The sequence below is a fragment of the Monodelphis domestica genome, chromosome 8, assembly GCF_027887165.1.
Source record: "Monodelphis domestica isolate mMonDom1 chromosome 8, mMonDom1.pri, whole genome shotgun sequence".
Classification (NCBI taxonomy): Eukaryota; Metazoa; Chordata; class Mammalia; order Didelphimorphia; family Didelphidae; genus Monodelphis; species Monodelphis domestica.
The window spans coordinates 10,506,846-10,533,223 of record NC_077234.1 but is presented as its reverse complement, the minus strand read 5'-3'; the positions used below and the strand labels follow the sequence as shown (position 1 = coordinate 10,533,223).

General features: G+C 55.7%; 1 protein-coding gene across 9 annotated transcripts; it reads left to right on the top strand.

Moving 5' to 3' along the window:
* Positions 1 to 1,226: 1,226 nt before the first annotated feature.
* Positions 1,227 to 25,972, top strand: D2HGDH (D-2-hydroxyglutarate dehydrogenase). Of its 9 annotated transcripts, none has more exons than XM_016425334.2 (11): positions 1,265 to 1,412; positions 1,501 to 1,702; positions 3,198 to 3,547; positions 8,328 to 8,385; positions 12,095 to 12,234; positions 12,887 to 13,080; positions 14,747 to 14,924; positions 15,714 to 15,857; positions 20,534 to 20,676; positions 21,776 to 21,941; positions 25,281 to 25,969. In XM_016425334.2, the coding sequence occupies exons 3-11, from the start codon at positions 3,205 to 3,207 to the stop codon at positions 25,553 to 25,555; spliced, it is 1,641 nt and encodes a 546-aa protein (XP_016280820.2). In that variant the 5' UTR covers positions 1,265 to 1,412; positions 1,501 to 1,702; positions 3,198 to 3,204; the 3' UTR covers positions 25,556 to 25,969. The 9 variants fall into 9 exon arrangements, with proteins under 9 accessions (XP_056663915.1, XP_056663913.1, XP_056663912.1 ...); XM_007502430.3 differs by having other exon boundaries at positions 1,266 to 1,412; positions 14,747 to 14,915; positions 25,281 to 25,972; XM_016425337.2 differs by lacking the exons at positions 1,265 to 1,412; positions 1,501 to 1,702 and adding an exon at positions 1,813 to 1,907.
* The last annotated feature ends 406 nt before the right edge of the window (positions 25,973 to 26,378 follow it).

The following is a 26,378-nucleotide window of genomic DNA, read 5'->3' as shown; positions in this document are numbered from 1 at the left end:
GGCTGGCCATCCGTAGAAGGGCTGAGGCCATGTTAAGGAGGTCCCGAGAGGCCAGGCAAGGGAAGACGCCAGAGTTCTGCCTCTGAGTCTCAGCCTCAGCTTTAAGGAATCGGGGAGCCCCATTTGGGCAGAGGGGAGGCCACGGGTGCCCCAAGACCTCCCTGGAGGCAGAGCAGGAGCTCCCCAGACAGGCTTCCCGAGAGGTTCCTGAGAGCCCCAAGAACAGAGGAGGCTGGAAATACTCACTGGAGGTGGAGGTCCAGCCGGCCGGGATTGTTTGCCCCAGTTTTACGGACTCCCAAAGACCGAGGCTTCTCGGGCCAGATCGGCCCGGATCCACTCTGGAGCAGCGCCGAGGCTCACTCTATAGGGAGCTCTGGGTCTGGCTCAGACACTTCCCAGCTGTATGACCCTGGGCAGGTCACTTAACTCCCCGGCCGGCCGCTCTTCTGCCGCCGCCTGGACACACAGTATGGACGCTAAGGCTGGAGGTGAGGGTGAGGAACGAAAGTAAGGCCTTTCCTCTGGGCCAGAAGCAACAAGTTCCCCTTCGGAGGAACTGGAAGGTGCAAGGAAACAGACACGAGGAAGGGAGGGAGGGCAGGCCGGAGGGCCCCTGCGTGTGGGGGTGGGGAAGGCTCCTGGAAGGACGCGGGATCTGAGCTGTCTCCAGGGAAGCCCAAGAAGCCCGAGACCGAGGTGAGGGAGAGGGCTCCCGGTGTGGGGGCCAGCCAGGGCAAATGCCTGGAGTCTGGAGATGAAGCGTAGGGGGCGACGAGCAGAAGAGGCGGACGCGAAGTGCGGCGCTAGAACGCAGGAAAGGGAGGCTTGGAGCGCCCCGGGAGGCGAGAAGGAACGTCGGGCTGGAGTCTGCAGCGTGATCCGCACAGAGCTGCGCTCCCTAGGAAGCCGAGGGACTTGCTCCAGTGGGGCCCACCGCAGCCGAGCGCGAAGCGCACTCTGGCTGGCGCCAAGGGGGCTGGGGCAGCCCCGCGTTCTAGAAAGCCTCAGCGCTGGCCCTTCGGTTCGCGCCCAAGTCCACCCCACCAACTTCGGTCCCCACTGCAACAAGCCCGGTGAGGGGGCGGGGCGAGACTGAAGGGGAGGATCCGATGGGAAGGGCCCGGTTGGGGGTGGGCAGCAGGAGGATCCGGTGGGCTGGGCTGAGGGGAGGCGGATCTGGGGGCGGGGCCGGAATGGCGGTGGGAGGGGAGAGAGGTTCAGGGGAACTGGGCTGAGGGGGAGGAGCCCGGGGAGGGGCCGGGATTGGGGGGCAGGGCGAGAGGATTCTTAGCGAGAGGCTAAGGGGGCGGAGCTCGGCAGGAGTGCCCTTGTGGGGTCCGAAGAGGCCTGGGCCTAGAGGGTGAGAGGTTTGGAGCACAGTCCAGCGGGAAGGACGGGGGGTGGTGGAGGTAAGGATCGCTGAGGGGGCGGGGAGCCGAGCTGAGGGATCTCCTCTTGTTGGTCAGTCAGTCTGTCAGTCAGCAATCATTGCTTTAGTATTTCCTAGGGACCAGGCCTCGGGGCCAAGACGACGCTAGAGAAGCCGTCCAGGCTCTCCGGAGCTGACAGCCTAAGGGGGGACCCCACGTTCCCATCTAGGGACGCCCCTAAGGCCCAAAGACAACAGCCGGTCACCTGAGGAGTAGAAGAACGGCCCGGGCGTGGCCAGAGCCGGGGTGTGTGTGTGCAAGTGCATCAGGTGAGGGCCGGAGCGGGCGGGGGGTGGGGACAGGTGGGGGCGGGGCCATGTTTCACTCTGCCGGGGCGGAGAGGGGCGGAGAGGGGCGGGCCCGGGGGCAGGCTGAGAACTGCGCAGGCCCTTGCCCTCCCGCCTCTGCAGCTGCCGCTGACACTGGCTGCGCCTCCGACCTCGCGGAGCTGGTAGAGCTGCCTCTAGAGTTCAGGTAACGGCCGCGGCCAGGGACTGCGCAGGCGTGGGGGTCCGGCCCTCCCGCCAGCTCTTTGGTGGGCCTCAGTTTCTCCACCCGGCTCCCTTCCCGCAATTGTGCTTGTTGGGATGGGAGTGGGACGGCCGGTGCCTTCTTTTCCCCGTCCACGGGCTCTGGGGGAAGGACCGGCTGTCAGCTTTTACTCCTTCCTCCCTTGGGCCCTGGGTTCAAGTGCCACCCGTGTTCCCCAGTGATACGTGATCCGAGGGTAGGAACAGAGGAAGGACTCCAAAGTGTTAACAGCGACCTGGCGGGGGAGGGGCGCACCATCCCTGCTCATCAGGCAATGGCCAAGACTCAGCGCTCTGAGCGAAAAGGACACGCTGGAGAGGCTGCGGGAAAGCAGGCGCAGCGGAGCGCCGAGCGCCTGGGAACTGTTGGCTCTGCGGACCCCTCAGGGCCCCGGAAGAGAAAAGATTGGGAGCAGCTCTCCTTGTGGGGGCAGAGAAGGGGAAACTGAGTCACCGAGGAAATGACTGAACAAGTGAGCGGTGCGTGGGGGCGCCTGAAGACGGCTCAATCCCAGAGAAACCCGGGAAGACGTGAAGGAGCCGAGGTAGCGCCAAGAGCGAAACCTCGGAAAGACAGGCAGTGGCCCCGACCGACCGAGAGGAGCTAGGGAGGACCGAGGGAGCCCTGCAGGGGGCGTTTGTTTTGGGGTTTGGTTTTGTGGGGGGCGCGGAAGGACCTGCTTCCTCCTCCTGGGCCTCAGTCTCCCGCTCCGCCCCCGCCTCCGCCTGAGCCCCTTGCCCTGTTTTACCGAAGAGAATCATCATCTAATAACAGCCCCCGACATGTCAGGGAGCTTCAGGGTCCCCCATTTGGCCCCCAGCAGACATTTCTGGCCGCCAGGGCGGAGCAGGGCAGAAACAGCAGCAGCCTGAAGGCCCACTTAGTGGAAGACGTTAGCTGGGGTGCTGGGGAGCAGGGAAGGAGGGAGAAGGGTTCAGCCTGGGGGGGGGCCCGGTCCATAGCCAACGCGGAGAGGGCCTTGCCCAGAGTTCCAGCCTGTGAAGAAGAGCCCAGAGGCCGGAAGCTGAGCAGCCTGGGAAGGAGGGGCCCTTGTGGAGGCCTCCCTGAGGGACTAGGGAGCCCCGGGAGTTTCTGAGCAGAGGCCCGACCTGGCCAGGCCTGCAGGTTAAGAAGATCCCTTTGGCCTCTCCCATCCCCAATCCACTGAGTCCTCCGCCTACCAGCTCTGGCCTTGTTTTCCCGCAGCCGCTGATTTCCCCCTTTGTATTGCAGAGGAGCCATGTCAGGCCTTGGCCTTTTCTCCGGGCGCCCTCCTTGTTGTTTGGGGGTCTTCGCGCACGGCCACAAGGGAGCGCTGCTGAGACGGGCTGCGAGGGAGGGAAGGAGGCCCTGGAGGCCCTGCAGCTTTGGCGGGGTCGCCCTGCGGCGAGGCTTCTGGACGAGGGCAGCCCGATCCCAGGAGGTGACGCGGACCCGGGACCGCTATCCCGTGCGCAGGCTGCCTTTCGCGGAGGTGTCCGAGGAGGACTTGGCCTTCTTCCAGCGCGTCCTCCCTGGACGAGTCTGCACAGATGCTCGGGAGCTCGAGGTCGTGAATGTGGACTGGCTCAAGATGGTCCGAGGTCAGTGCGGGCAGAAGCTGCCCTGATGGGCTTCAGGAAGCACAACGGGGCAAAGTGTTTCCTGGGAGAGCGTTTCCTGCTTCTCTTCTAGCCAGGCCTGGCTGGGAGGCAGGGAGGGAAGTGGGCGCTACCTGGATGATGGGGCTGGCACGAATCCGTCTCAGCTGTGTCCTCAGAGGGATGAAGGGGTGGTTCCTGGGCCACAGCCTCACGATTCACCGCTACCCTGTTTTATTTATTTACTTATATTTATTGTTAGTTAAAAAACCCTCACCTTGTATCTTAGAATCAGTACTGTGTATGGCTCCAAGGCAGAGGAGCGGTCAGGGCTGGGCCATGGGGCTCTAGTGACTTGCCCAGGGTCACCCAGCTGGGAAGTGGCTGAGGCCAGATTGGAACCCAGGACCTCCCGTCTCTAGGCCTGGCTCTCCCTCCACTGAGCCATCCAGCTGCCCCGTCTACCCTATGTTAGCCGATGTAACACGATCATTTTATCCCTATGAGGAGTCCAGTCAGTATGATCTAGTTACTTATTACTAAGAGACAAGAACCAAAAGCCACTGGAGATCGATCCCAGGGTCCGAGGAGCGGGGCCTCCTCTAGGATGAGTCTTTCTTCCTGCCTTCCACTTCAGCTTGTGGGCACAGCTTGACGGGGGCCTCCTTCCGGCGTCAGTGAAAAGTCCCAGGTTCCTTGGGAGCCCCTCCACCGGGCAACCCTTTGTCCTCCTGGCCGTCCCCAGCCGGCAGGGCTGGACAAGAGCCCATGAGCTTAGGCTCCTTGGCTGGGGTGCCCAAGTCCAGGCAGCTCGGATGGCCTGAGCTGGTGCTGCCAAGACGGAGCGGGGGTTGAGCCCCGACGGGAAGACGAGCTGGGCTTGGAGAAGGTCTGGGGGGACGCGTCCCTCTCCCATGTGCAGATTGGCTCGGAGCTCTGCCTCAGGGCTTCTGTGGCCGCTTGGAAGGCCGGCCCTGATGGCTCTGCCTGGCCCTGCGGCACGTACCAGGTTTCCCAGTGACCGTGTGCCCTTGTGTCGCAGGTGAGCCCCCTGCCTTACCCAGATAGGGCAGGGAGGAAGCGCTGCCTCAGGGCTGCTGGGCAGAGAGGGGCGAGCACCTCCCTCCGGCATGCTCCGGCACGCGTGCCTTGGGTTCTCCAACACCGCTATAAATAGTGCCCAGATGATGCTGGGAGACGGAAGTGAGCAGAAGCGAGGCAGGGACCAGCCAGCCCCCGCGATGCCTGATGGGATCTGGGACCAGAAATGGCTGGAACGGTGGGATCGATGTCACGGGATGAACTTTTGTGGTCATAAGGCAAAGTTTTACTCTCGCATTGAAAACATGGACTTGTCACGTACAGCATTAGGGGAAATGAAGTAGGAGTTTGAAGACGATTGGGGGGAGAGTGCCTGGGAAGTTCAATGGGCCGAGAGCCGGGCCTAGACACGGAAGGTCCTGGGTTCAAGTTTGGTCTTAGATCCTTAGCCGGGTGACGTTGGGCCCCCATTAGCCCCCGTCGCCCAGCTCTTACTGCTCTTCTGCCGTGGAACCAATGCGCAGGATTGACGCTGAGGCAGCAGGCACGGCTCTAAAAGAAGCAGATCTGGGGCTGCCAGTGTGTTATTGCCTGGGGCATGCTGGAAGGGGTCCAAAGACCTGCGATTGAGCCCCAGCCGGCGCCTTATTCTTGCTGTGACGAGACTTTCTGGGCTCAGGTTGCCTCCTCTGTACAGCAAAGCGGCTCTCCTGGCAATCCCTCCTCTTCCTCCAGTTTCTGAATCGACGCTATGACAGTGCCATGGGAGCTGCCAAAAGCAAGGGCCTCTCAGGCTGCGCGAAGGTCTTGGCGTAGCTTACGGGAGTAAATGGCTTCGCAGAGATCCCCTTTGTGCCTCAAACCACCCAGGGAAGCTGGGCCTGTTGCTATCCCCATTTTACAGATGAGAAAACTGAGACAGACTGAGGGGAAATGACCTGCCCAGGGTCACGCAACTAGGAAACTGCATCCAGATTTCAGCTTGGGTTTTCCTGTCTCTGGGCCCAGCGCAGTCTAGCGCCTTCTGTTGTGGTTCCGGCGTGTCCCATTCTTTGTGACTCCATTTGGAGTTCTCTGGGCAAACCCACTGAGACTGCGGTGGTCTTCCTGCCCTGCTGTGCTTGGCCACAAGCCCCCGGCTCTGGGGTGCCGTAGGGGTGCTGCGAGCCTTCCAAGGGGGTTCTTTGCCTGCGTGTGACCTCCTCGGCCTCTGGGAGCTCCACAGCGAGGGTGTCAGAGTGGAGGCTGTCCCTGCTGGGTGCGTAAGGAGGGCATTGAACGCTGGGGACGCTCGCCAGGAGGCAGCCCCGAGCCGTGCCTGGGGCAGGGAGGTAGGGTCAGGACCACCCCCTGTTCATAAAGAGGACAGGAGGAGGGCCATGGTGGGATTTCCAGAGGCAGATTGACTTCTTGCTAATGAGGCTATCCCGAAGGGGAATGGACTGCCTGGAGGAGGCAGCCTGCTCTCCCTCAATGGTAGGCTGCCTGGCTGCCCACTGTGGAGAGGGAGGCTGTGGGATGACTTCAGGAAGGGCTTGAAGGGACTTTTCTGGATTCCTCTGCTCACCCTGCAATGCCCACTAGAGGAGAGGAGGGGCCCGGGGAGAGGCCCTTCTTAGCCACAGGAAAACTTGTGCCTGGTGATAGCATGGAGGTGCAGAGGCCGAGAGGGGAGAGGTGGGCCAGAGCCCTGGCCCCCCGGAGGCTGCTGTGGGCTTGGAGGTGGCGTCCGCAGGGCCCCCCACTAGCTCCCGGTCTGCTGCTGAGCATTAAGGGACAATTCGGCTCTTTGTCTTTCCTTTTTTAACCCGAGTCCCTACTGTGTATGGTTCCAGGGCAGAAGAGTCACGAGGGAAGTGTTTCTCTCAAGCGTTCTTGGGGCAGGCTGCGGGCAGCCCCAGCGCTCCCTGGGACAGCCCAGAGCAGATGGAAATGTCATGGGGAGGATTTACCCAAAATGCCACAAACCAGAGAATGTCAGCTCTGTGGTTTGCGCCAGGCTGCCCTCGCGGGATCCTTAGAGCCCTTGACTGTCCTGTGACCCACACGGGGCACCTTGGCTGGCGTGCTAGAAACGTCTGCAGGGAATGTGCATTAGCTTACCAGCTAGTCTTCCTGAATCTAAAACCGAGTCATAGGACAACTTGCAATATTGAAGGACAATCTGGATCCCCAGAACCCAGCACAATGCTTAGATGGGTGACTCCGAAGAAGGGACCTCTGAGATTTTCTAGGGGGGACCAACAGATGAGGCCTGCAGAGGGGAAGCAACACAGTCAGAGGCCCAGAGTGAGTTAGTGGCAGATCCAGGGCTACAACCCACTGGATCCAAGGGCAACTTCCCCTTCCATCCATCCGTCAGTCCTTCCCTCCCTCCCTCCCTTCCTTCCTTCCTTCCTTCCTTCCTTCCTTCCTTCCTTCCTTCCTTCCTTCCTTCCTTCCTTCCTTCCTTCCTTCCTTCCTTCCTTCCTTCCTTCCTTCCTTCCTTCCTTCCTTCCTTCCTCCCTCCCTCCCTCCCTCCCTCCCTCCCTCCCTCCCTCCCTCCCTCCCTCCCTTCCTTTCTCCCTCTCTTCCTCCCTCCCTCCCTTCCTCCTTCCCTCCCTCCCTCCTTCCCTCCCTCCCTCCCTCCCTCCCTCCCTTCCTTCTTTCCTACCTTCCTTCCTTCCTTCCTTCCTTCCTTCCTTCCTTCCTTCCTTCCTTCCTTCCTTCCTTCCTTCCTTCCTTCCTTCCTTCCTTCCTTCCTTCCTTCCTTCCTTCCTTCCTTCCTTCCTTCCTTCCTTCCTTCCTTCCTCCCTCCCTCCCTCCCTCCCTCCCTCCCTCCCTCCCTCCCTCCCTCCCTCCCTCCCTCCCTTCCTTCCTTCCTTCATCCCTCCCTTCCTTTCTCCCTTCCTCCCTCCCTCCCTTCCTCCCTCCCTCCCTCCCTCCCTTCCTTCCTTCCTTCCTTCCTTCCTTCCTCTTGATTCTGGGAATCAGATCAATCTTTCTAATGGTTTCCAACACTTTGCTATTTAAGCCCTCTCCTTCTGTCTTAGAATCAATACTGGGTATTGCTTCTAAAGCAGAAGAGTGGTAAAGGCTTGGCAATGGGGGTTAGGTGACTTGCCCAGGGTCACACAGCCAGGAGGTGTTGAAGGCCTGATTTGAACCCAGGACCTCCCATCTCTCGGCCTGGCTCTCCATCCACAGAGCCACTTTGCACTTCTTCACAGGATTCTTCTCTTTGGGACTTTTTGTTCGGCTTCTCCCACAAAGAGAAGGCGATTTTCCGCCAGTGTCGGCTCTTGGGTTACCTTTGGTGCCCTGTTCAGCTCTTTGGCTAGCACTAGCTGGAGTGTTTGTTACTAGGTAACTAAAGCCCGGAAGGGCAGGGCGTCCAGGGGGGCTGCTCTCGGCCGGCTCCCTGCTCTTGCTTGCCGCTGCTCAGGCCAAGGCCGGCCGGGCCGAGGGAGGACTGCTGGAGTGAGATGAGCCGGTACGAGGAGCGCCTCCGAGAAGGCTTTGATGTCAGTCCTCCCGTCTGCCTCAGCATCGGTCCTGCGTCTCGGGTCCGAGAAGGAAGACCGAGCGGTCAGAGCCAGGCGGCGGCGGGCTCGGCCCACCAGGAAGCGTCTCCCCAGATGGGAAGGCAGGACTCCCCGAGGCCCTGCTGCCCCTGCGGTTCGAGCATCTTTGAGTGCGTTTTGTCTGTTTGACGATGCCAAACCCTTGTGTGGGCTTGACGTGCTCTTTGGTTTTGTGACAGGCTGCAGTCAGGTGCTGCTCAAGCCCCGGACCACGGAGGAGGTCTCGCGGATACTCCGGTAAGCTGAGGAAGCGGGCGGCCGGGCCCAGCCCTGGGGATCCCCGCAGGGAAAGGAGTCGAGGGGCCCACCGCCCAATGGGGAGCCCTAGGGGTGACGGGAGAAGGGGCCCGAGCACCCCAGCCAGGCGGCGGGGAAGGAGCTGTCTCTGCCCAGACGCCTCGATGGGAGCCTGGGGTGTGCCTGCTCTCAGCCACTAATCCAGGGGGCGCCAGGTGGGCGAGGGTGGGCTTTCCCAAAGGAGAGCTTTCTGGGGCACGGTGGAAAGTCCCTGAGCAACGCGGCCAGTTGGGAAATGCCCCTGGCCGCAGTGCTCCCCTCTGCCCTTGTTTGTGGAAGTGTGTTTGTGTGAGTAGGTGGGCGAATGTGTTTGTGTGTGTGTGAGTTTGTATGTACAAGTGTGAATGTGTGTGAGTGTACGAGTGTATGTCTGAGTGTGAGTGTGTGAACGTGTGTGTGAGTGTACGAGTGTGTGTCTGAGTGTGAGTGTGTGAATGTGTCTGAGTGTACGAGTGTGTGAATGTGTGTGTGAGTGTACGAGTGTGCGTCTGAGTGTGAGTGTGTGAATGTGTGTGTGAGTGTACGAGTGTGCGTCTGAGTGTGAGTGTGTGAATGTGTGTGTGAGTGTACGAGTGTGTGTCTGAGTATGAGTGTGTGAATGTGTGTGTGAGTGTACGAGTGTGCGTCTGAGTGTGAGTGTGTGAACGTGTGTGTGAGTGTACGAGTGTGTGTCTCAGTGTGAGTGTGTAAATGTGTGTGTGTGTAGGCGGGCCTGGGGGGGGGGATGAATATTTCACGTGCTCTCATATACTGTGTTTGGGATGTCGATAGACTATTGCTACTCATTTGTATTCTCTGTTACTGGGAATGACTCTGGGTGAGGGAGGGAGGAGGGCCCACCTGGCTGTTCCTGGCTGCACTTGGCCATCCTCGGCTATTCCTGGCCGTACTTGGCCATCCTCGGCCATTCCTGGCTGCACTTGGCCATCCTCGGCCGTTCCTGGCTGCACTTGGCCATCCTTGGCTGTTTCTGGCTGCACTTGGCCATCCTCCACCGTTCCTGGCTGCACTTGGCTATCCCTGGCCGTTTCTGGCTGCACTTGGCCATCCCTGGCTGCACTTGGCCATCCTCGGCTGCACTTGGCCATCCTTGGCCGTTTCTGGCCGCACTTGGCCATCCTCGGCTGCACTTGGCCATCCCTGGCCATTTCTGGCCGCACTTGGCCATCCTCGACCGTTCCTGGCTGCACTTGGCTATCCCTGGCTGTTTCTGGCTGCACTTGGCCGTTTCTGGCCGCACTTGGCCATCCTTGGCCGTTCCTGGCCGCACTTGGCCATCCCTGGCCGCACTTGGCCATCCTCGGCTGCACTTGGCCATCTTTGGCCATTCCTGGCCGCACTTGGCCATCCCTGGCCGTTCCTGGCCGCACATGGCCGTTCCTGGCCGCACTTGGCCATCCTCGGCTGCACTTGGCCATTCCTGGCCGTTCCTGGCCGCACTTGGCCATCCTCGGCCGTTCCTGGCCGCACATGGCTGTTCCTGGCCGCACTTGGCCATCCTCGGCCATTCCTGGCCGCACTTGGCCATCCTTGGCCGTTCCTGGCTGCACATGGCCGTTCCTGGCCGCACTTGGCCATCCTCGGCTGCACTTGGCCATTCCTGGCCGTTCCTGGCCGCACTTGGGTCATCCTCGGCCGTTCCTGGCCGCACTTGGCCATCCTCGGCCATTCCTGGCCGCACTTGGCCATCCTCGGCCGTTCCTGGCCGCACTTGGCCATCCCTGGCCGTTCCTGGCTGCACATGGCCGTTCCTGGCCGCACTTGGCCATCCCTGGCCATTCCTGGCTGCACATGGCCGTTCCTGGCCGCACTTGGCCATCCTCGGCTGCACTTGGCCATTCCTGGCCGTTCCTGGCCGCACTTGGGCCATCCTCGGCCGTTCTTGGCTGCACTTGGCCATCCTCGGCTGTTCCTGGCCGCACATGGCTGTTCCTGGCCGCACTTGGCCATCCCTGGCCGTTCCTGGCCACACTTGGCCATCCCTGGCCGTTCCTGGCCGCACTTGGCCATCCCTGGCCGTTCCTGGCCGCACTTGGCCATCCTCGGCCATTCCTGGCCGCACTTGGCCATCCCTGGCCGTTCCTGGCCGCACTTGGCCATCCCTGGCCGTTCCTGGCCGCACTTGGCCATCCTCGGCCGTTCCTGGCCGCACTTGGCCATCCCTGGCCGTTCCTGGCTGCACATGGCCGTTCCTGGCCGCACTTGGCCATCCCTGGCCATTCCTGGCTGCACATGGCCGTTCCTGGCCGCACTTGGCCATCCTCGGCTGCACTTGGCCATTCCTGGCCGTTCCTGGCCGCACTTGGGCCATCCTCGGCCGTTCTTGGCTGCACTTGGCCATCCTCGGCTGTTCCTGGCCGCACATGGCTGTTCCTGGCCGCACTTGGCCATCCCTGGCCGTTCCTGGCCACACTTGGCCATCCCTGGCCGTTCCTGGCCGCACTTGGCCATCCCTGGCCGTTCCTGGCCGCACTTGGCCATCCTCGGCCATTCCTGGCCGCACTTGGCCATCCCTGGCCGTTCCTGGCCGCACTTGGCCATCTCTGGCCGTTCCTGGCCACACATGGCTGTTCCTGGCTGCACTTGGCCGCCCCTGGGGACGGTGGCATGAGAAGAGCCGACCGAAGCCCCCGGCCCCCCGGCCTCCTCTCGCCCTCTCTGCCCGCCGTCTGCAGGGGCCTGCGGGGAGTGATTTGCTCAGGGTCAGGGCTGAGCGGTGATGGCAGAACAGAACTAAGAGGGGGCCCAGAGCAGGCGGGGACAGACGGGAAGGGCTGACGCCTCTCGAGGAGACCCTCGCCTTCTCTCCGAGAAGCTCCCAGGTAGAAGCGCAGCCCGGCCTGGGCGCCTGCGGTCAGAGGACTTGCCCAGGGTCACACGGCTAGAAGGTACTGCAGGCCACGTCCGCCTACTGCGAGGCCCGCCGCAGTGGTGGCCGCGTCTGCACACGTGCGGATGCCGTGTGTACCGTGAGCGCCGCCGCCTCCCTCCAGCAGAGACGCGTCGCTGGGAGAAGCAGTTAGGCGCCGCGAGGCGCTCGGTGGACAGGCCGGCCTGGGCTCAGCCGTGCCCTTGGAGCTTCCTCGCCGGCTGGCCCTGGACAAGCCCTGAGCGGGCCGAGGACTGACTGGATGCCGGCGATCCGGCGAGCGGGGCTGCGAGGGGGACGAAGGACTCGTCTGGGATAAGCCCGTTGGGGCGCCCCCACTCTGCGAGGCAGCGCGAGCACGAGGCCGTTTTCTGCGCCATCTTGGCGGGCTCTGCGTTCCTCCATTCAGACCTGGAAGATGCCCCAGCAGAGAGCTGATGGAGACGCCTCTCGAGGGATCCTCGGCGAAGCCTCATTCCTTGGCTGACTTTCCCCGGCTGGACTGAGCTCAAAGTCAAGAGGACTTGAGTTCAAGTTCTGGCTCTGACCATCCCCCTCCCTCCCAGCCTTTCCTCGTGTTGTTTCTCGTCCCTGGCCGAGTCCTTGGCCCGCGTGTCCCCCTCACACTGTGCTGCTTTGGCTTCTCTCGGGGTCCTCCGCTCTGGGCGCGGTGCCTGCCCCCCCCCCCCCCCCAGCGGGCCGGGCGGCTCGCTGAGGCGCGACATCCGGGGCCACGCAGAGGGCGGGGCCTGGCGGCCGACTCCGAGTTCTCTGTTTCAGGTACTGCAGCGAGAGGAACTTGGCTGTCAACCCTCAGGGGGGGAACACGGGCATGGTGGGGGGCAGTGTGCCCGTCTTCGACGAGATCGTCCTTTCCACGGCGCTCATGGACCGCGTCATCAGCTTCGACGCCGTGTCCGGTGAGTGTCCCCTCGTCTCCGCCCGCCTAAGGAGGGGCCGGGAGGGTTCAGGCCGGCTCTGCCCGCCCTGCCCCGGTTATCCGGCCGGCCGGCGAGAGAGGGCGAAGCCGCAGTCGCTCGGGACGCGCTCATCCTCGAACCAGGAGCCTGGGGCAGGGGCTGTTGGAGCTCCCCGTCCTGGCCCGTGGCCGGGCCTTGTCCCCTTCTGGAGTCCAGCCGTCCTCCCTGCTCCGCCGGCCCTCTGGCCGGATCGTCGCGGTCACCCTGAGCAGCCTTTCTCTCCCCTCTGCCGCAGCCGTCTTGCCTCGTTCCCAGCTCCCAGCCACGCACTCTCGGACCCGGTCCGTTTGGACTCTTGGGCACCCCGTCCTTTTGCCGCGGTTCAGGGGCAGCGCGCTGACTCAGCGTAGAGAGGCAGGCCTGGAGGTGGGGCGGGGTTATGGCGCTGGACCTGAGCTCTTCCTGGGCCCAGCCGGGCGCCTGCCGCCGGGGCGGGGGGGCGACAGTCGGCTCCATTTGGGACTCCAGAAGGAACCGGCCAAGTTGGGATCAGTTTGTAGCTGCTGACTGAGCCCGTCCCTGACTTCCTGCCGACTCCATGGGAAACGCCGTGCCAGGGGCTGCCGGGCGCCAACTCGCGTCGCCTTTGCAGGGATCCTGGTGTGCCAGGCCGGCTGCGTCCTCGAGCAGCTGAGCCGCTACGTGGAGGAGAGAGACTTTGTCATGCCGCTCGACCTGGGGGCGAAGGGCAGCTGCCACATCGGCGGGAACGTGGCCACGAACGCCGGCGGCCTCCGCCTGCTGCGCTACGGCTCTCTGCGCGGGACGGTTCTTGGCCTGGAAGCGGTGAGACCGCGGAGCCTCTGGGAAGGGGGGCGGCGTTCTCCGGCCGGCGCAGACCCTGCTGGGCTCGCTCCTGACCGACTCGGGGCCCAGGACGCCTCTTTTCTCGCTAGCTTGCCCCCCTTCTGCCTGGAAGCCCCAGAGCGGTCCCTTTTATGGCTCGTCCCAGGTACCACGTGCCGTATGGTCCTGGGCAAGTCACCAACCTTGGTTGGCTGCCTCCGTTTCCTCGTCTATCAAATGAGCCCAGGAAGGAAATGGCTTTGCAAAGAAAACCCCAATGGGGTCATGCCCGAATGGAACAACAGCGACAACACAACAGCTTACCTCATTCTTAAGATAAGAATGAAAGGGTTTTGCTTGGGGCTTCCCGGGTAACAGGCTGTGACCATTTTTACAGCCCACCTAGTGTGCGCGTGTGGACGTATCTTTGCTCCTCAGTAGCTTAGGGAGTGCTTCTGGCTGGTCCAGTGACCTGGGTTCAGATGCCGCCTCAGAGGACGAGTTGTAGGATCCCCGGCAAAGAAGCCCAAACTGCGAGCCTCCTCCATTCACATGGGAGCTCCCAGTGCCTTTCCCAGGCTGTTACAGTGCGTTGTGAGCGCCTCCTAGAGCACGAGGAGCCTCTGGCAGGAACAAGCTCATTTCCTCCGTTTGCTTTCTCCACCCGGCGTGGCTCCAGATTTGTCACATCACCGGCTCCGCTGTCTAAGGACAGAGCTGGCGTGAGCCGGCGGGAGGAGCGGCTCTCCTTTCCCTCTCTGCTGTCAGGCTTGCTGGGAGGACCCAGGGCGGTTTTACACACACACACACACACACACACACACACACACACACACACACACACACACACACGCCCCTTTTGCAGAAGTCACATTCCTCAGAAAACAGTGTAAGTGTGAAAAAGGTCAACGTTGACATAGGACTGAGTACCTGTGACCACCCCAAACTAGAATCTTTTGCTAGAGGTGCTGAAACATTTTTCTGTGTGCAATTCTTTTGAACAAAACATGAATTCTGATGATACCCATTTCCTATCACAATAAATATAAAATTATCCACCAACTGCAGTATACGAAGTAAAACTGGTAACATGCAAAACATTTTTTCTTGCTAGTAATTCCTTAGAATTCTGTGACCTTCTGTGCAAAGATCTTAATAAAAATCCCATTGATTTTAGACAAAAATCCCTTTCCTGATACATGAAACGTACAGTCCCAAGTACCGTAGAGCAAGTAAAACTCTTAAAACTAAAACCTTGTTTCACCTGAATCTCCCCTTCTGTGAGGGGAGATGGTGGTGGGAGGGCCCGGGGTCATCTCTCCAATCTCTGGACTTGTGATGGACAGGCTCCAAGTTTATGGGACTCCTTTATGTTCTCACATCCCTGATTTTGGACACTTTCTCTTAGAGCCTACAGGGTTAGGACCATGCTTTGGGGGCGCAACTGCAACACAAAACTTGAGTTTTAAAGGCAAACAATGAAAATATGTAGCAACTAAATGGGAAGCTCTGGGGAACCAGGCCAGGGCAGGGCCAGGAAGATGCCAGCCGCCCCTCACCCTTGCTCCATGTGCTGTTCAGTCGGCTTCTTCCCTCCCTTTCCGAAGAGTCATTCCCCTGGTGTCTGTGGGCCCTGACCCGCATGCCTGCCTCTCTCCTGTGCCAGGTGCTGGCGGACGGCCTCGTTCTGGACTGCTTGACTTCTCTGAGGAAGGACAACACCGGCTATGACCTCAAGCAGCTCTTTATTGGCTCCGAGGGCACACTGGGCGTCATTACCGCTATTTCCATCCTATGTCCACGGAAACCCAAGGCCGTGAATTTGGCATTCCTAGGTAGGACGGGTGGGTGGCTCATGCTGACCCCTCGGGGAAGAATCTGATGGGAAGTTTTGGGGGGCTGCTGGGAGCTTTCTGTGAAGCCATTTGGTCTCTGAGGGCTCACGCCTTGTTCCTCTGATTTACCGTGATGGTTGGGAGCCACATCTGAACAGGGAGGCTTGGGAAGCCCAAAGAGCCAACCCAGGGCGAATCATTTCCCTTCGCATGGGCTGTGAAAACTAAGGGCAGCCAGCATCCAAGGCCTTATGGAGTCATGTGGCTTTGGAACGAGGACACGGTCAGTCAGTCAGTCAGCCTTCTGGGTGCTGGCTCCCTTTGAACTGGAAACCCTCCTTCATTTCCATGTGTCACTGAGAGCAGGATCCATGCCTCCTTTTACTGCCTGTTAAGTGCTTTCTAGTGCTCAGCACCCCTCAAAAAAGCCCAACTGCCTGCTCCTGTGATTGGGCCAGATTGTTCCCTCTTCAGAGGCTAAGCTAAGAGGGGCATCTAAGAACCATTTTCAGGGTTTGGAAAAATCCCCAAGTCCACTTTCTCCTGGACACAGGTGGGCTTGTCCCCCTTCGTGGGCGCGGATGCCATCGTGGGGACCATAGTAGGTTCATGGCTGGCTTCTTGCCACTCTGTCACCTGGAAGTTTCTTTTGATTTTTGTTTTGGCCTTTGAACCCCTGCCTGGTGGAATGTGGGGAGGGTGGGAGGGTGGGAGGACGTTCCTCCAACATTTAACCAAGACGCCTTTCAGATGGCGATCAGTGAGGCTCTTTCTAATGCTTTGGTCTTCTGTGGAAAGGCTGTGCAAGTTTTGCTGAAGTTCTGAAAACCTTCAGTACCTGCAAGGGAATGCTGGGAGAGATCCTGTCTGCATACGAGTTCATGGACGACCGATGCATGCGGCTGGTGGAGAGCCATCTCCGACTGTCCAACCCAGTCAAAGGTACCTAGGCTGGTCTCAGATAGGCGTTCTGTTCCCTTGTGCCACGAGGGCTCTTTTTGGGGGCTAAATGTTAGTTTTGTCTCCTAACATTACCCCCCCCCCCCCAAATCCTTACCTTCTGTCCAAGGCAGAAGACAGTTAGGGCTAGGCAGTAGAGTTTAAGTGACTTACCCAGGGTCACAGAAGGAGGAAGGGTCTGAGGCCAGATTTGAATCCACAACTTGAACCCACGTCTCTAGATCTTACTCTATCCACTGAGCCACCTCGTTGTCCCCTCATAATATTTCAGCGTAGAAAAGAAAGGACAGGCTAAGTATTTCCATAGTCCCATATGGGCCTCCCTTCAAATGAAGAGAGATTTTGGGGGAGTTTTTTTTTGTATTCACCTGACATTTATTTATTTGGAATTTTATTTAATTAGTTAATTTAGAATATTTTTCCATAGTTACTGGAATCATGTTCTTTCCCTCCCTTCTCATAGCCAATGTGCGATTCTACTGGGTTTTACATGTGCCGTTGATCAAGACCTATTTCCATATTATTGATATTTGCACTAGGGTGATCACAAGGGTCCCCAAATTACAGCCTGCGGGCCACATGAGGCTTCCCTGAGGCCATTTATTCAGCCCCCACCACACTTCTAGAAGGGGCACCTCTTTCACTGGTGGTCAGTGAAAGGAGCAATGTATGTGGTAGCTCTGCAAAACGCGGCATTGCTCACATACAGTATTACTTCCGGTGACATAATCCTTTGCGTGGAGCCTTGTTCTGAGAGTAACTGAATGAGAACAAGGTGTCACGCAAAGAATTATGTGGCTGTACAATGGAAGATGTCAGCATGGTGAGCAGTGATCTGGGGGAGAGGATTCTGCACTGTGTATACTGCTGCCCGGTATAGTGGTGGTGGTGATGGGCCTATGCAATGTGTGACAGGCCCATCACAGGTAGCACTGCAGCCTCTGCTATCCCAGACAGCAGTATACAGATTTGTTCATAGTTTTTTTTATAGTCTGGCCCTCCAATGGTTTGAGGGACAGTGAACTGGCCCCCTGGGTAAAAAGTTTGGGGACCTCTTTAGAGTCTACATCCCCAATCATATCCCCATTGACCCTTGTGATCAAGCAGTTGTTTTTCTTCTATGTTTCTACTCCCACAGTTCTTCCTCTGAGTGTGGATACATTCTTTTTCATAAGTTCCTCAAGATTGTCCTGGGTCATTACATTGTTACTAGTAGCAAAGTCAGTTACATTCGATTGTTCCACAATGTATCAGAGTCTGTGTACAGTATTCTCCTAGTTCTGCTCCTTTCGCTCTGTATCACTTCCTGGAGGTCTTTCAGTTCACATGGAATCCCTCCAATTCATCATTCCTTTGAGCACAATAGTATTCCATCACCAACATATACCACAATCTGTTCAGCCATTCCCCAATTGAGGGAAACCCCCTTACTTTCCAATTTTTTGCCACCATAGAGAGTGCAGCTATGAATATTTTTGTACAAGTTTTTTCCCTTATTATCTCTTTGGGGTACTAATCCAGTGTTATGGCTGAATCAAAGGGCAGACAGTCTTTTAGTTCCCTTTGGGTGTAGTTCCAAATTGCCTTCCAGAATGGTTGGACCAATTCACAACTCCACCAGCAATTCATTAATGTTTGGGGGAGGTTTTCAGCCCATTTCTCTGAGCTACTGTCCGTTTCCAGCATGCCTCTGTGTTGGTGGCTGAAGACAGCATCACATCATTGCTGTGATCCCCTCTGCTGTACTCTCACTCTTTGCTCTCCATCCCTGGACGATTGTGTGTGCATCTGTGTGCCAGCCCTCGAAGGACTTGGAGGGAGCCAGAGGAGGGATTCCGGCATGGGTCAGAACATGAATGCTTGTTTTTCCAAGACTCTCTTCTTAAGGGATTTCACCAGAACCCTCCTGCGGTCTGTATTAGCTGCTGAGCCGGGCAAAAGGAAGGCTTCCAGGCAGGCCGGGAGGGAGAGAAGAGAGAGGCTCACCAGACCTAGCTAGAACTAAGAGAATAACCCCTGTGGGTGCCTGGAAAGTGAAGAGCTGGAGCCTCAGTACAAGTGAGCATGTCGTCGACTTGAGACGGACTCCGGCCGGCGTGGAGACCTGTTGAAAATGGGTACCAGCTCTGAGGAGTTGCTGGTGTTAAGGGTAAAATTTAGGGTTGAGACTGAATATCTTATTTAGGGGTCACCAGAGATTTAAATTCAAAATCCCAATGAAATACTCAAGTCAGAATGGGATCTTATGGTGGTTTATTTACAATAGAATGAAGAAATTAAGAAGAAGGAGAAAGAGAGAAAAGGGTAAAGATCTACTCTAGCCTGGCCTGAGCCAGGGGGAGTTCAGAGGCATCTGAGCTAAGGGGCCTTCCCATAAGATTAAATCTAACTTGGCTTCCAGCTAGGAGGCCTCCTCCAAGATGAGGGGCCTCCTTGGAGGCTGGAACCTTCAGAAGGGTTAAGGGAAAGGGAAGTCAGCCTTAACACTCACCACGAGGTCCCCTAAGGGAAGCAGTCCCACCTAGATCCATGTTTCTAGCTCCTCCAACTCAAGCTCTACTGCCAAAGTCTGCCATAGTCGCAAAAAAAGTCCCCCTCACAGGAAGTGACGCGAAATATAAAGGCAGTTTTTTACATCACTTCCTGTGTCTCACATGTACCAATGGTGGCTTAAGCTTGGCTTAGGACAGCCTAAGGGGTCTCTCAGTTGTCTCTGATTTGTCATTTGCTAGCAGATGCAGGTCATAGACCATCCTCCCCGACACTTAATCCTTAAGTGGGGGTGTATGCATTCCTGGTTGCTAGAATTCTAAAGACTAAGCAGGGTGGAGTAAAACTAAAATTCACACTGGGAAGGCCTTTTCCAAGGACCAGACTATGGGTAGTCCCTGCTGGGTCATCTTGACTCTTGCTCCATTGGAAGTTGTCATTGGAAAGCCCACAGGACTTTGTAACTTTGGGGCCCGTCTGCCTCCATTTTACAGATGAGCAAATAGGCCCAGAGAGAATCAGGCCCTCTTCTGTGGCCTTTCAGCTGCTTCCACATCAGAGGAACTCCAGATTTCTGACTCCAAAGCCCACTTTCTTTCCAGGTTATCACATGACCTTCCTGAAAGTAGCTCAGAATTAGGACCCTGCTTTCAGTTAGAATCTGCTACAATGGTGTCAAAAGCTGGATTCCCATGATAATTCAGCAAATATACAAAAAGGCCCCTGCTGAGGAGGAGATACTGGGAGGCACGAGGGTTCTTGAGATGAAATAGGATGTGCTCCCCACTTTAAAGAACTTGGGGTCTAATAGCATCCAAGTAAGACTCATGGTGGTGAGCTGTGTGACCCTGTTGGCCTCAGTTTTCTCATCTATAAAATGAACTGGAGAGGGAAATGGCCAACCACTCCAGGCCCTTCATGAAGAAAACCCTCAAACAGGGTCAAACAGTCACAACTGAAATGACTGAACAAAAAACAAGACAGGAAAACAAATGGCTCAGTCCAGGACTCCCTCAGGAAGGAAGGAGGTGATGGCTGAGAGCCAATATGGGTTTGTGAAGACTAAGTCAGTCCAGACTAACCTCATTTCCTTTTTCTGTAGCATTATTAGCTTGTTAGATCAAGGGAATGCCAGGGTCAGGGTCTGTGGGCTTCAGTCAGGCAGCTGGCCAGCAGTCTCTTGCTGTCTTGGTGGACTTCCCAGGGGCCAGTACAGTTAGCTGGACTCAGGACCAGACCAAAGAGTGGTGATGGGGTAGACGGAGGTCAGCTTGGAGCAGGGCAGTCCCTTCCTCCCTCGTCTTTTACCTTCTCCACAAGAAGCAGATCCCTAAGATGGAAGGTACAAGAACCATTAGTGATTTCAAGGGGAAAAGTGGTTTGACATGTGACAAGTGTACGTGGCCATGGATGGAGAAGCCACCAAATAGGCTGGGAGAGGGTCAAGGAGAAGTGGGTCAAAGGTCAAAGGTTAGCATGTTTCTGAGAGTCTAAAAGCTGGGACCTGAATCTGTGGCAGGACATGCAGTTGAATGTGAACAGAGACCAGAGGGAAAGAGGGGAAAGAGCAGCCTAGATGGTATTTGGGAATTTCTGTAGGGCTTCCACTCATCTCCAGTGGGTTCTTAGAGTTAAGCCCCATCCTACTGGTATAGACAACTGACTCTTCCTTCCTCCCTTCCTCCCTCCCTTCCTGTCCTTCCTGAACTTCACTGAAAAGAAGCATCTTTTGAAACACTTTGGACTAGAAGCCATCCCAGCTGGCTGTCAAAGATGGCATGCCATAGGGAGGCACTAGGAGAGGCACATCTCATAGGCAGGCTATAAATATTTTGTCCCTTATTTCTTCTTTTGCACACAATGGTCTATAAATTTATTTTTTTCTTAATTTGGAAAATTTTATTTATTTAATTAACTTGGAATATTTTTCCATGGTTACAAGATTCATGGTCTTTTCCTCCCTCCCCCCACCCCCTCCCGGAGGCTATAAATATTTGAATGAGATTGAATTATGGCTGAACTTTTCTCCAGAGGAGCCATGGGAGGGGTGATAGAGAAAGGTGCGCTGTGCCAACTCCCAGCTTTTCAGGGATTGATTTTAAATTACTGGTTGGATTTACAGCCCGGCCTGTCTCATTCACGTTGTGCTTTTCCTTGTTTGGTTCCAGAAAATCCCTTCTATGTTTTAATTGAAACTTCAGGCTCTGACGCCAGACACGATGAGGAAAAATTGAATAACTTTCTGGAGCAGGTCATGAGCTCTGGCTTGGTAACAGATGGTACCGTAGCCACAGATAACACAAAGATAAAGGTAATGTTGTTCCTCAGTGCCATTCAGCACTTTCCCTTCTTAGGTTTGGTGAATGACCATGCAGTGTTTAGGAACTTCTGCAAAAGATGAGCGAAGAAAGAACCCCCCGGGTATTTGTTAACAGAGGCAGAATCTCCCTTTGACTTTAGGGGGGGGATGTTTTCTTCTTTGCTGCTGACCTATGAGATTTCATTGCAGGAGACGCAGGATGGAGCTTCCCTCCACCAGTGCAGACCAGCAGCAACTGGTCTGAATCTGAGAGGCTTTTGAATTAATTGGGGACCCTAGGAAGTTAAGTGACATGGCTAGGGTCACACAGCTGGCGTGAAGGGGTCAGAGGTATAACTTAACCCCAGGTTTTGTTTTTTTTAAATGCTAATCACCCATCATGCTCCATTTCCTCTTTTGATTTTTAACAGTGGTGGTTTCTTCTTTTAAACATTGTGATAGGAAATGATAGATGTCACTATTCTCTTTTTATCAGTCTGTGTAGTTTTTTGTCCTTTTCTGGCTTTGTAGGTGAATTTCTCCCCCTCCCTGCCCCCAACTTTGATATCATTTGTCCTTTCTTGGTTGGAATAAGATAATTTTAAAACTCCTCCCCACACTCACAAGTCACCCTCCCCTTGCCAAACTGAACTTTCCTTTTTCATAAAGAGATTAGAGAGGGATTTTTCATTCTAGGAAGGTTTCTTCACTTTTTAGGTGTACATTGGGGTATCCAGAACTCCTTAGGACCATAGCTCGTGTGCTGTAGCTGCTGGCACAACCCATTCTTGTCTTTATAAAGTAAAAATTCCCAGTGTCTTCTAGAATTTACTAACCTGTGCTAATTAAAAAAAGGCCATTTTGATCCTTAGATTCCTTGCCAAACTTGCATGACCCTGGATTAGTCACTTAACCTGTCTCAGCTTCAATTTCCTCTTTCGTAAAATGGGGACCAAAATAGTATCTCTTGGAGGGTCGTTGTGAGGCTCAAGTAAGATAATGACTGCGAAGTGCTCCCCAAAGCTTCAAGCATTATAGAAACGCTGGCTGTGGTCCCCATTGGAACCCCTCTAACTGGCGACATTTCTTTCCCTTGACCTTCGACTCCTAGATGCTGTGGGCCCTCAGGGAGAGGATCACAGAGGCTCTGAGCTGTGATGGCTACGTATACAAATATGACATCTCCCTCCCTGTGGAGAAGTTGTATGACATCGTCATCGACATTCGGAGCCGCCTGGGCCAGAGTGCCAAGAGCGTGGTGGGTTATGGACACCTCGGTGAGTAGACCCCTTGCAGGCAATGCCTGTTTCCTCCCGAGTACAGGGGAGCAGCGCCGCCCGGTGGTTAGCGCATTGCTTGGAACAATTGTCCTATGCAGTTATTATGTTGGCTTATTTTTATTTACGTATTCCTAATTACACGTAGCAACACGTTTGCACATAAGTTTTCTGAAATGATGATTCAAATTGTGTCTCTCCCTTCTTCCCTGCCCCCTCCTGGAGCTGGCAAGCCGTTCGATCTGGCTTGTATTGCCATGCAAAGCACCTTTCCACGTTCCTCACTTTTGTAAGTGAGTAATGTTATAAAACAAAATCCCCATAAGGGCGAGGATCCTCTGCTTCCATCTGCATTGCTGCTCCCACAGTTCTTTCTTGGAGGGGGAGAGCATCTTTGTCCTACCTGGTCCCTCAGAACCGCCCTGGATCACCAGCCGCTGAGAGTAGCCGAGTCTGTCACCTGTGGCCACTCCACGGTATTGCGGTTGCGGTGCAGGTTCTGGTTCTGCTTATTTCGCTCTGGGTCAGTTCACGGAGCTCTTCCTGAAATCCCCCTGTTCATCCTTCCTTACAGCCCAGTAGTATTCCATCACCATCATGTACTACCATCTGTTCCGCCAGTCCCCCATCGAGGGACGTTCCTTTAGCTTCTAATTCTTTGCCACCACCAGAAGAGCAGTTATGAATGTTTTTGTACAAGCAGGTCCTTTCCCTTTTTTTTTATCTCTTTGGGATACAGACCCAGTAGTGGTATTGCTGGATCCAAAGGAACGCATTCTTTTATAGCCTTTGGAGCCTAATTCCAAATTACCCTCCAGAATGGCTGGATCAGTTCACCACTCACCAGCAATGCGTTAGTGTCCCAACTTTGCCACGTCCCCTGCAGCCCTTATTATTTTCCTTTATTAGCCAATCTGCCAGGCGTGAGGTGGTACCTCACAGTTGTTGTGATTTGCATTTCTCTAATCATGTGATGCAGAACTTTTTTGATATGATAGTATTGATAGCTTCGATTTCTTCATCTGAAAACGATCTAATCCTATCCTTTGACCATTTGTCAATTGGGGAATGACTTGTATTCTTATAAATTTGTCTTTATATATTTGAGAAATGAGACCTTTATCAGGGAAATTTATTATAAAAATTTTCACCATTTTTTTTCCCTTCTAATCTTGGTTTTATTGGTTTTGTTTGCACAAAATCCTTCTAATTAAATCTAATCAAAATTATTCATTTTACAACTTGTAATGTTCTTCATCTCTTGTTTGGTCATAAATTCTTCCCTTCTCCATAGATCTGACAGGTAAACTATTCCGTGCTCCCCTATTTTACTTGTGATATCACTCTTTATGTTTAAATCGTATTCCCGTTTTGACCTTATCTTGGCATAAGGTGTGAGATACTGATCTAAACCATATTGTTTTCCAATTTTCCCAACAGTCTGTCAAATAGTGAGTTCCGATCCCCAAAGCTGGGATCTTTGGGCTTACCAGATACTCGCTTGCTGAGGTCATTGACCCCTCGTCTATTCCATTGATCTACCATTCCATTTCTTGGCCAGTGCCATATTGTTTTGATCACTGCTTTATAGAACAGTTTAAGATCTGGTGCTGCTGGGCCTCCTCCTCCACCTTTTTTTTAATAGTTCCCTTAATAGTCTTGAGCTTTTGTCCTTCCAGATGAGCTCTGTTAAAATCTTTTCTCATTCTATAAAAAGGGTTTTTGGTAGTTTGATAGGTCTGACTCTGAATAAGGAGATGAATTTGGGTAGGATTTATTTATTCATTTTTATTATATTAGCTCAGCCTACCAGCAGCAATTAATGTTTTCCCAATTGTTTAGACCTACCTTTATTTGTGTGAAAAGTGTTCTGCAGTTGTGTTCAGATAATTCCTGCTTTTGTCTTGGCAATTGATTCCTAAGTGTTTCTTGTTGTCTGAAGTGATTTTAAGTGGAATTTCTCTTCTCACTCTTGCTGCTGGGCTCTGTCGGGAATATACAGAAAGGCCCATGATTTGTGCGGGTTTTGCACTCTGTAGCTTTACTGAAGTTGTTCACTATTTCCAGGAGCCTCTTAGCTGATTTTCTGGGGTTCTCTGAGTAGACCATCGTCTCGTCTGCCGAGCGATAGCTTGGTCTCCCGTGGCCTGCTCTAATCCCTTCCATTTCTTTCGCTTCTCTTACTGCTAATGCTGGCGTTTCTAGTACAACGTGGCTTTTTGGGAGGAACCAGACCTGTGATGCCAGCAGTAGAGGGTCCTTGTCCTGGGCACACTCCTTATCCGAACAGGGTGGCCCTGCTCTGCAGCTTAGACGGAGGTCTGAGTGGGGCTGCCCTGGAGCAACCGTGCCAGTGCTGAGGATGGCTCTGTGGAGGACCAGAGAGGGGCCCCGAGGATGGAGAGTGGTCAGGACCAAGGACAGGGGTCTCCAGAAGGACAAGCCAAGTAAGGGGGTGGAGAAGGAGGCAGCCCAGACTCAGGCAGGAAGGAGTGGAACGAGGGCGCCCAGACAGAGCTTAAAGAAGAGACTCTGGGAGGACCGCTTGGTACTTAGAGTTCATAACTTCTCAGAGCTCTTGCCCCGATCGGAGAGGCTCTATTGGAGTCCCAAACTGGCCAGTCAAATAGATGGGTCAGTTATCCCTAGTCTATTGATGAAAAGTGGGCAGCTCGGTGCCCTCCTGAATTCAGATTCAGCCTTGTGACCTTGGGAAAGTCACTTCCTGCTGCCTGCCTCAGTTTCCTCATCTGTAAAACGAGGTGGAGAAGGAAATGGCCAGCCACTCCGGTGTCTGTGTCCAGAAAACCCCACATGGGGTCATGAAGAGTCAGACACGACTGAAAAATGACCCAACCACCAATAAATGAAAAGAAAAAACGGAGGCCCCCAACCTGTGGCTTGGCAGGGCTGGGATTTGCTCCGTGCCCTTTCCCCAGGCTGAAGCTGGTCCAAATCCCACGGATCCCGGCCAGCGCTGACACTAGGCCGTCTGTCCAGAGCTTATAAAGCTCGCCTCGTCGTGTCTTGTTTTAAAGAAGGCCCTCCCTGGCGGCGCCCCATGAAGCTGGCCGTCACCAGCTGCTGCCCAGGCTCATCTCCATCGGGCCCGCTTTAAACCCTTCCTCCCGCCTCAGGTCCACACCAAGGAGCGAAGGACGGCCGAGGCAGTGGGCGTTGTGGCTCGCCCAGTGGCTGAGGCCGCATCGGAACCCAGGCCTTCTGGGCTCCCGGCCAGCCCTCTGTCCACGGTGCTCCCGGCCGCCCGGCGCCCCCGTTTCTCATGATTCTGCGGGCTTATGGCGTCGTCTCTGATCTAACGGCTTTCTGTTCCTTCAGGAGACGGCAACCTGCATTTAAACGTGACGGCCGAGGCCTACAGCGCTTCCCTGCTGAACGCCATCGAGCCCTACGTGTACGAGTGGACGGCCCGGCACCAGGGGAGTATCAGTGCCGAGCACGGGCTGGGCTTCAAGAAGAAGGACTTCATCGGCTACAGCAAAGCCCCCGAGGCCGTCGTCCTCATGCAGCGGCTCAAGGCCATGCTGGACCCCAAGGGAATCCTGAACCCTTACAAGACGCTGCCGGCCAGCCCAGAGCTCGCAGGGCTTTAATGGCCACTGCCCTTAGGAGCCCCGGCTCACCCCTCCTCCCGGCCCCGCCGTGCTCCCCTGGAAAGAAGCCTGGCCAGACGCGGCTGCTTACCACGGGAATGCCCTTGAGCCTCGGCGGGCCTCGGTCTCCCCTCCCGTCCAGTGGAAGGGGCCAGCCCTGGGGCCTCTCTGCTGCGGAGCCTACAGCCGGCCCATTCAGCAAGGCAAAGCAGATGTGAGTCATCGCAGTGTTTGTCCTAAGCCCGGCTCCTCGTCCAAATGGGCAATGTGAAGTTTTCTAATCTCTTAATCAGAGGCACGAGTGCTTGGGGGAGTCACCGTGATGATGACCTCCGATTATCCCAAGGAAACCCTCCTTCCCTTCCTTCCTCCCTCCCTTCCTCCCTCCCTCCCTCCCTCCCTCCCTCACTCCTTCCCTCCCTTCCTCCCTTCCTCCCTTCCTTCCTTCCTCCCTTCCTTCCTCCCTCCCTCCCTCCCTCCCTCCCTCCCTCCCTCCCTCCCTCCCTCCCTCCCTCCCTCCCTCCCTTCCTTCCTTCCTTCCTTCCTTCCTTCCTTCCTTCCTTCCTTCCTTCCTTCCTTCCTTCCTTCCTTCCTTCCTTCCTTCCTTCCTTCCTTCCTTCCTTCCTTCCTTCCTTCCTTCCTTCCTTCCTTCCTTCCTTCCTTCCTTCCTTCCTTCCTTCCTTCCTTCCTTCCTTCCTTCCTTTCTTCCTTCCTTCCTTCCTTCTCTCCCTCCCTCCCTTCCTCTTTCCCTCCCTCCCTTCAATTAAGCAGCCACACTGGCAGGAGCAAAGTGAATGGAGAATATCTAGGACATAATATAGTG